Here is a 9,351-nt window from a genome sequence, read left to right as displayed (position 1 = left end):
CATGCTAATAAGATAAAAGATGCTAACAAGATAAAATAATTCTCTTCAATATGTACCTATATGTAGCTATAGCGTCATTGGGCTCCACTCCAGCCACTCCTGGTAGTTCCTCAAAAACACTGAGTTTCTAGTGGATGCACAATCTGTGGAAGCCAACATAGAAACTTCTGAAGAGCCAAAGTTCTTGCAACAAAAATATAGTCCCCAATTAGCTTGTTTTGTTATCACACGACCCCGTCCCCATTATCTTAAGAGAATATAAAAGAATGAGTGGAGACAGAAGAGAGAATGAGACGTTTTTGGGGCGTGTCGCTCTTGATTTAGTGTTTATTTTTGCAGTAAACTTAAAGGAGGCCTTTTCACTTTATGTTTGATTAAATTTAAGCTGATATTCCATTCTTGACATCTTAAAATTTACAGTATTCATGGGAGTTTTATTTGGTCATTTTGCTTCTTTTTATTTCCTATTTCCCACATTTATTCATAGTTTTTATTAGATTGCAATAAATCCTATAACATTGAACAGACTGACTAAAGTCAAATGAGCTGCGGTTCCCACCGATAGCCGTCATTCTGATGGGTTTTTGCTGGCTGCAGCTGAAATATTCCAATGCTCCATGTCACAGAGACAGTAAATACTAAACCCTAAAGATTCTGAAGGCATGATGTAAAATAGTAACGTATAATACAGACATTTGAAGAGACAATTAAGAGAATGTTTTCATGCTTATAAGAGTGGCCGAGGAGCCATTTAGAACTTTATAAAGATGTATTGTGTGATACCAGGAACTAATTTAACTTCAAGGCGAAGCTGCTTCTGCTTTGTCGACCATCGACTGATCTCCTGAAAGTCCACCAGCGCTTTTTAAAAACTGAATCTTCATCTATGGAGGGAGTAGACGGCAGATGTTTCCACAGATGCTCTTCACCAGTGGTCAGTGAGTGATGCAGCAGATGAGCGGGAGTTGACTGGCTTCTACCAGAAATGTCTCAATGTCTCCAGCCCATAGTCTGGATTCTCTACGAGATCAGACAGCAGCTTCACTCCTGAATCCTTCAGCTGGTTCTGTCTCAGGTCCAGTTTTCTGAGATGGGAGGGATTGGACCTCAGCGCCGAGGCCAGAGAGCCACAGCTGATCTCTGATAAACTGCAGCCACTTAATCTAAATAAAGAAGGGAAACTTTTATAAGGTTATAAGTGAAACCAGTATTCATCTGAAAGGTTAATCAAAGGCATGATCTGTAAATATTTAATTTAGTTCCAGGTTAAAAAATGATAGTAATATGTAATTACCACAATTCCAACCTCTCAGGTTTGCACTGTTCCAGAGGAGAATATATATTGTTCTGGCCCTCACTCTTCCCAGGTTCTCCCACCTCTTTCCCTCCCATCTCATCATGGAGATCCATCTCACCTGTGGCTCATCTTTAAAGGCACAACCTGTCTTAGATGACTTCCTGTCTCCCTCACCATCTCCCTCCTCGTTGGCTGGTGTCTACCAGGCACCCTCACCTAGTTTTGTCTAATTTTGGTTACCATCTGTGGGCTTTTTCATTGTCCTTAAATCAATTTATCATGAATAAGTGGTCCCCGTGTGGCCCTCCCTCCTGAAGGAACTGGGCACAACACACACACTCAGAAAGTGTGAGGACCCTCGGATGGAATAATGGACATTTTTGAGAATGGTGTTTACCTCAGAGTTTCCAGTCGGCAGTTTGGATCCTGGAGAAAACCACAGAGCAGCTTCACTCCTGAATCCTGCAGCTGGTTCTGACTCAGGTCCAGTTCCCTGAGATGGGAGGGATTGGACCTCAGCGCCGAGGCCAGAGAGCCACAGCTGATCTCTGATAAACTGCAGTCAATCAATCTGAAAAATGCAGGATGAGGTTATACGGTGCAGGTCTGCATGTTATCTGCGTCAGTACTAACCTACGTTAGTTCTTAGTTGGGTCAGACCTGAATTCACGATATTCCAAGGAATTTTTTTAATGTGGTGCATCACAGCAGTGTTGAGAACAGCCTCACTTCACCATCTTAGCAGCTGGTATATAGGTAGAAAAATGAAGACTGACCTGAGCCTCTCCAGTTTACAGTTTGGACTCTCCAGTCCAGAACAGAGCCGCTTCACTCCTGAATCCTGCAGGTGGTTCCAACTCAGGTCCAGAACCCTCAGATGGGAGAGGTTGGACCTCAGCGCCGAGGCCACAGAATCACAGCTGGTCTCTGATAAACTGCAGTCCCTTAGGCTAAAATAACAATTATTTTGAGAGAAGACAAATAAAAATCAACATGTTCCAGAGCAAAACACAGCTTCCAAGCAACAAACCTCTGGTCCTGCACCGGCTTATCTGCCGTATGTTCGTATTTTGGGTTCTTTCAGGGCGGTTGGACAAGATCTACACCGTATGTAAAGTGTGTGTGGGTCAAAATACCTTCCAAGTTTGTGAGACCACATTTCTCAATAGCACTCAACTCTTGTCAGGAGTTGGGACAAAGCGACCCACTCCTGATAGCTTGTGGGCGATGCTGCAGCGACCCTGCAATCCCTACACTCTCTGGTGAAACCAAATCAAAGGTTTTAGACACTGCTGGATGCTGGAAGGGTGGCTATAGTCTGGACGCATCGTTCCCCTGACTGCACATTTCTCCAACAATGATTGGCAGCTGGTGTCACTTGTTCTCCAGATGAGAGAAGGAAAGAGAGCCCCCCACAGTGTGTTTGATTGCCCCACTGCAAGCTCAATGCTGCTAGAAAACATTGCAGGAGCATCAATTCCCCTCAGGGTCAAACAAGGAGCTCAGGAAAAGGTGCAGCTGCCACCTACTAGAGACAAGCACACTGAGCTGAGATTCAAAGCCCTCTCCTCCCAAGAGAAGAGCTTGTTTGTTGGAGGCTCTTCTGGGCGATACCTGGTGCCACAGCTCCAGCGCAGCCCGTCTCTGGAGCTGAGGTGGAGCTTAGCAAGTTTCATGGTTCTCCACCACTTCCTCTCGCTGAGGACCTTCTCAGCTGGTGGTTTCTGCTCCACCTTCCAAGTTGAGCAGGTGATACTTCTGCATTCCTGCCACCAGTGTCTCTGCAGAAAGAGTCTCTACTGTTTATATTAGATTATAGAAAATTAGGATTTTTGGTTGATGTCTTAGATGTTGTTGACTAAGAGCAGGTTTTTCTTTAATAACATAGAGAGATTCGATGAGAAGAGCAAATGTATTATTTTATGAGCTACTTCCACTACTATTATATACACATACTTCCATATTGTCTTAGATTGCAAGCTGCATTTATTGCATCGTTCATAGAAAGTCATATTTGTGAGGAGAAAAACTCAAATAAGGTCATTTTCTTTATTGATCATTACAAAAGAAGGAGGCGATGAACAAACAGATTTATCTAAAAATGTGTGAAAACTTATGGATGGAAACCTTTTTAAAATGGTTGCATTGTGTAGAATCGGTTGTAGAATCAACTTGTTGACTTCTGATTTGGACTCCAATGGAAGTGAGGTGCAACAATTGTGGATGCTGAAAGCTTCAGATCTTCATGAAGGTTTCTGTGGTTGGACTGACCTGCTGCCCCTTTAAGAGGGAGGCAGGTTTGGGCTTCTGGCTGGAATGAAGCCACCTCAGATGAGAATGACTGCAGGCTTTCAGTACCAAGGTTTAACAGGGTGCTCACTTCACACTTGGGCTTTTCTCTTTTTTGGGATGGCTTTTCTCAGGAGAGAAGGGGCGTGGCACACTGCAGCAGCTTTCTTTTTGGGGTTTCTAGTTTTCCTTCTGATCTTTAAAAGACAGGAAGAACCATTTTTGATTGGTCTGAATGTTTGGGCGGTTTTGTGGCCAGCCTAAAATAAAACAAGACAAATCTACAACTGATACTTCCTTTCTAGTCATTGATGACCATCCTCACATGGGACAGATTTCCACAACCAATTTAATACTGCAAATCTGTCCTGTGTGGTCTTTTTTCTGAGAACTGTAACACTACGCTTATAACAAAGATCAAACATGTAAACAGTTATTGTCTAACTAGTTACACCTGGGAAAGTACTGGATCATCTCTGACTGACCTGAGAGTCTCCAGCTCACAGAGAGGATCCTGGAGAGCACCACAGAGCAGCTTCACTCCTGGATCCTTCAGCTGGTTCTACTCAGGTCCAGAACCCTCAGATGGGAGGGATTGGACCTCAGCGCCGAGGCCAGAGAGCCACAGCTGATCTCTGATAAACTGCAGTCACTCAGCCTGGAAAAGGAATAAATGGGGCAAATAAAAACACATTTCTAAATCTGAAAATGAAGAGAAAAGCAGAAAATGTAAAGAAATTTAGAAAAGACCAACAGAGGCCTCCTGACCTGAGCGTCTCCAGTCTGCAGTTTGGATGCATCATTGCAGAAGACAGTAACTTTACTCCGGCATCTGTCAGGCTTTGGTTCCTGCTTAAGCTCAGCTCCCGTAGATGAGAAGGGTTTGACGTCATTGCTGAGGCCACAACTTCCCAATGACTCTTTGAAAGAACACTACCAGACAGTCTGTTGTGTATGAAACAAAAATAGTGAGTCAAACTTTGGGATTTCTCATCAACTTATCTGAGAATCTACCTCAACACAAATGTAGCTCATTTCCTGGAAAAGCTAAATTCAACACCGTAGAGCAACAGTTTGAACGACCATCAGATCTGAAATGCAACTGAATTATTCTCAACATTTGTCTTATTTTAGAACAGCTCATAATTACTCAATATTTAAAATGATTGTAGCAAATGGTTTAAAGAAACGTGCATCTTTTTATCTGTCTATTGGCTCTTTGGATATTTTGCATTTCATCCAATTTGTACGATGGTGCGTCAAGTCTTAACTCAGCGATCCGATCGATGACATCAGAGTCTCTGGTTGCATCGATTGCCCTCAGCTTCTGTTCTATCTGCCTGTTTCCCTTCAAATCATTTTCACTGCACCTTTTGTTGCTAGTGATGAAGTTGCCACCTAACGGGGGTGGAAAGGCTCAAACAACTTTGTGGGTCACATAAAGGCTCCAAACGGAACCGCCACAAAGACCTAAATCACCCATTTAAACCAACGAGGCCGGCTGTTTTTACGTTGAACAAATGAAGCAAAATAGTCACGAGTCATTAGTTAAAATGTGTTTTTCTGTCGTTTGAATACGATGTATACAAACAAACAAAAGTTATTTAATGACATGACAGTAATTTCATGATAGTCAGTTAACTTGTGGCTCCTATTATTCCTGCCTTATGTTGGTTTGTCTGGATTGACCTTTGAACTTATATCCAGCCAGTGTTGAACATTTCTGGATGAATTGTTGTTTTTAATTTATGGACGCTGCAATGGAGATAAAGAATTGAAGGAATGACCACTGGAGGGGGTATTGCTACCTGACATGATCCACTCGCTTGATTTAAACGCCGATGTCCGGCCCCAAAAATCTTTACTTACTGGAACTTCCTGCAGTTCCTCACAGCTGGAATCAGGCGACGTCGTCCCTCCTCTGAGGTGTTGTACTGCTGCAGGTTCAGCTCATCCAGAACCTCCTCTGACATCTGCAGCAGGTAGGCCAGAGCTGAACAGTGGATCTCTGACAGTCTCCTCTCTGATATCTCCTGACTTCAGGAACTCTTGGATCTCCTGATGGACTGACTGATCCTTCATCTCCATCAGACAGTGGAAGATGTTGATGCTTCTGTCTGGGGAGATTTTATCACTGTTCTCCTCCTTCAAGTTGTTGAGGACCTTCTGGATGGTTCCTGGGTGGTTCTCCGTCTGATCCAACAGTCCACCCAAGATCCTCTGATTGGACTCCAGAGAGAGACCATGAAGGAAGCGAACAAACAAGTCCAGGTGGCCATTTTTACTTTTGAGAGATTTCCTTAGTGCTCTCCTGAGGAAGCCATCAAGAGATGTGACTGGTTCAGAATATTTTAGGAACTGATTTATAACCGCTGTGTCTTTCCTGGTGTAACGGTGGAACATGTAGACGGCAGCCAGAAACTCCTGAACGCTCAGATGAACAAAGCAGTAGACTGATTTCTGGAAGATCACACTCTCTCTCTTGAAGATCTCTGTACAAACTCCTGAGTACACCGACACCTCGGAGACGTCCAGTCCACATCGCTCCAGGTCTTCTGAGTAGAACATGATGTTTCCTTTCTCCAGATGTTCAAACGCCAGCCGACCCAACTTCAGAAGGAGTTCTTTATCAGCCTCAGTCAGTTCCTCTGGTCTCTGCTTTCCTCCATACTTCTGCTTCTTCCTCTTTATCTGAACCTCAGGAAGTGTGAGTAGAGGTCAGTCATGGTTTGGGGCAGCTCTCCTCTCTGGTCTCTGGTCATCATGTCCTCCAGAACTATAGCAGTGATCCAGCAGAAAACTGGGATCAGACACATGATGTGGAGGCTCCTGGAGGCCTTGATGTGTGAGATGATTCTCTTGGACAGATCTTCATCACTGAACCTCCTCCTGAAGTACTCCTCCTTCTGGGAGTCAGTGAAGCCTCGTACTTCTGTGATCCTGTCAACACACGAGGGAGGAATCTGATAGGCTGCTGCAGGTCTGGAGGTGATCCAGATGAGAGCTGAGGGAAGCAGGTTCCCCTGGATGAGGTTCACCAGGAGCACGCCAACGGACGATACTTGTGTGACATCAGAGATGACCTGATGCTTGTTGAAACCCAGTGAAAATCTGCTTTCATCCAGGCCATCAAAGATGAACAGAAGTTTCCAGACAGTCAGATCTTCTGCTCTGATCTTCTGTAATGTTGGATGGAAAACATGAAGCAGTGAGAGAAGACTGTGCTGCTCATCTCTGATCAAGTTCAGCTCCCTGCATGAGAGCGGAAGCACCAGACTGATGTCTTGGTTCTCCAAACCTTCTGCCCAGTCCAGACTGAACTTCTGCACTGAGAAGGTTTTTCCAACGCCGGCGACACCGTTGGTCAGAACCACTCTGATGTGTCTCTGTTGCTCAGATAAGACTTTGAAGATGTCCTGGCACTTGATTGGAGTGTCCTGGATGTTCTTCTTGGAGGTTCTCTCAAGCTGTCTCACCTCATGTTGTGTGTCCACCTCCTCACTTTGTCCCTCAGTGATGTAGAGCTCAGTGTAGATCTTGTTCAGCAGGGTTCCACTTCCTGCTTCATGAGTTCCTTCAGTCACATGTTCACATCTTCTCTTCAGACTGATCTTATGACCTTCTATCACCTCCTGCAGTTCACCACCCTCTAAAACAAACAATCTTTTAAATCCTTTTACAATTGTCATCTACAGCAGTAACACAGATGTCCTCAACTGGAAAATATTCTGTCATGTTTGAATGATAGAAGCAACAGTCGGGTCATGACCCATCTCACTGTCAGTTTGAAATGTTATGTCTTCTTATGTACACCTATTCTTTTATTTCATTGGGTTTCAATGTAATTTAGTCTATAACAACCATTTCCATGTCTTCCAAGAGTTTGCTTGGACTAAACAGCTGGTAAAAGCTGGATGATATTTAGAAAAACACATCAAACCTTCTCCAAACACATCATACTCAGCAGACCCATTGTCCTGTAAAGGTCACCTGCCTTCAGCTCTTTACACTTTCCAGAACTCAATGACTAAATGTTGCTAAATACTGTCTAAGCATTTAGGAAGGTCTGAAGAGGGTCCAGGGGTTCCAGTGGAACCAAACAAGAGCTCTCTGGATCTTCTCTTGCACATTGTAAATACACAAGTTGTTCCTTTATTCCGACCCAAAAGTATCTTATAAATACAAATGTACGAGCTTACGTGAGACGCTGTTGTTCAGGTCGGCGGTCTGCAGTTCAGTTCTCCGTTTCTTTTCACCCTCGGGACAGGAGGAATCTCCAATGGAAGCAGACCGTTCATGATACCTGTCAAAAATGGGAATAGTGGTTATACATGTCTACTGGGCGTTAGCAACGCCTAAGAAAGGCTGCGTTCACTTCTACTTTCAGTTTGCTCTGACAGCTGAAGATTGAATGAACACTGAGCAAAAAATATAAAGTTATTTAGGTTCTAACAAGCTCGTTTAGTTGGAGAAAAGTGTATTTGATCTAAGTGTTTAGTGGCTTTTCCTCATTGTGAATTTATGTTAAAAATAAAAGTGCCAAATCAGGAATATAAACTCATAGAATAGAACAAAAGTTCTCCATTTATGCTCCAAATACAGTCGTCTGGTCTCTGAAACTGATCATTAAATAGCACAGAGGTCACGCGTATTCGAAAGCTTATTTCAACCATTTAGAAATGACTGATATTGTTGTCTATGGGTTTATTAGAACCAGGAGCCTTATAAATAGACTTTTTAATGAATTTTCATGACATGTGGTGGAACAGTGTGGCAGAACAAGCTGCACAGACCTGCCATGTCTTACCCATCCGTATCTAAATGGAGAGCTGGAGCACTCTGCAATGATGGATATTGTTGGGAAACTTTAAAATATATGCCTAGGAATTTTTGTGAGATGATGTTAACCCATGTAGGAGAAATGACCAGTTTAAAACACAAGCAATTTTCAGTTTTAAAAGATTTACCACACTAAAATTAACATGGGAGTTAATGGGAGCGAACACCTGACATGTTGGTGCACCGTTTCATTAATTTAATTTTTCACGATAGTAGAGGCTAATACCTACAAAATGATGTTTTGTATGGTTGTGAAATGTTCTAAGGCAGAGTTATGTGGTTCAGAAAACCTTACTTTAAAGGTGAGCCTTGAGGTCCGATACCAAAGTTTAAAGGGTGCCACACAAACACATCATCACGCTTTAGTTTTCTTACATTTCCTCTGAACTTCTGAAGGTTACTATAACACCTTTGGACTGGTCACTCTTCAGGGACACACCTGGGCACTGTGGACTCTGCTCTGTCCTCGTCCATCCTGAGGAAACATCAGAAATAGTGATGAGACTGTGATGAAGGTAAATAATCTGTAGAGGTTGTAGTTAAATAATCCCAATTCACTGCATTTTTATCAAACAGGAACATTTCTAATCCATTCTGGATAACAACTGAATCAATAAATCAATGATGTCTCTGTATCATTTTCATGTTTTCAGAGTTTAAGCTGCTTTTTTTAACTGTTCCCTGCAGTGAGAAAAGAACTGGCACCTTTTCCAGCCCCTCATCCTGCAGCACTGAATGTGCTCTAAAGTTCTTTCCAGAGCAAACGTCTCTGCACTTGCAGCAACATGTTGTAGTCATGGATCCGTGAGGAGAACCGGATACAGGAAACGCCCCCACTTTGATCCCAAAACCCAACTGGTGGCCAACGGTGGTCCGGCAACGACGGGGACGCTGGTCCATCGGGCCCACAACACTGGTTTTCCACA

The 9,351-nt window shown here is 43.3% G+C and overlaps 1 protein-coding gene across 2 annotated transcripts; it reads right to left on the bottom strand.

Annotated features, from left to right (window-relative positions):
• Nucleotides 1-289: 289 nt before the first annotated feature.
• On the bottom strand, nucleotides 290-6,806 carry LOC130521028 (ribonuclease inhibitor-like). Of its 2 annotated transcripts, XR_008949155.1 has the most exons (6): nucleotides 5,456-6,806; nucleotides 4,355-4,531; nucleotides 4,072-4,244; nucleotides 2,074-2,247; nucleotides 1,695-1,868; nucleotides 290-1,163 (listed from the first exon to the last, which is right to left on the bottom strand). XR_008949155.1 is itself a non-coding variant. In XM_057024683.1 (5 exons), exons 1-5 carry the CDS (start codon nucleotides 5,557-5,559, stop codon nucleotides 977-979), a joined length of 816 nt encoding a protein of 271 aa, XP_056880663.1. In that variant the 5' UTR covers nucleotides 5,560-6,800; the 3' UTR covers nucleotides 290-976. The 2 variants fall into 2 exon arrangements, 1 of the variants encoding a protein (XP_056880663.1); XM_057024683.1 differs by lacking the exon at nucleotides 4,072-4,244 and having other exon boundaries at nucleotides 5,456-6,800.
• Nucleotides 6,807-9,351: the final 2,545 nt, after the last annotated feature.

Source organism: Takifugu flavidus, unplaced genomic scaffold, assembly GCF_003711565.1.
Source record: "Takifugu flavidus isolate HTHZ2018 unplaced genomic scaffold, ASM371156v2 ctg649, whole genome shotgun sequence".
Classification (NCBI taxonomy): domain Eukaryota; kingdom Metazoa; phylum Chordata; class Actinopteri; order Tetraodontiformes; family Tetraodontidae; genus Takifugu; species Takifugu flavidus.
This window is presented reverse-complemented; position numbering and strand designations above follow the sequence as displayed.

Coding starts and splice junctions, on each gene's coding strand:
- LOC130521028 (XM_057024683.1), bottom strand. CDS start 5,559: ATGTCAGAGGAGGTTCTGGATGAGCTGAACCTGCAGCAGTACAACACC. Junction 4,532..5,455: donor AGGAACTGCAGGAAGTTCCA/GTAAGTAAAGAT, acceptor CATACACAACAG/ACTGTCTGGTAGTGTTCTTT. Junction 1,164..1,694: donor TGCCGACTGGAAACTCTGAG/GTAAACACCATT, acceptor TTCTTTATTTAG/ATTAAGTGGCTGCAGTTTAT.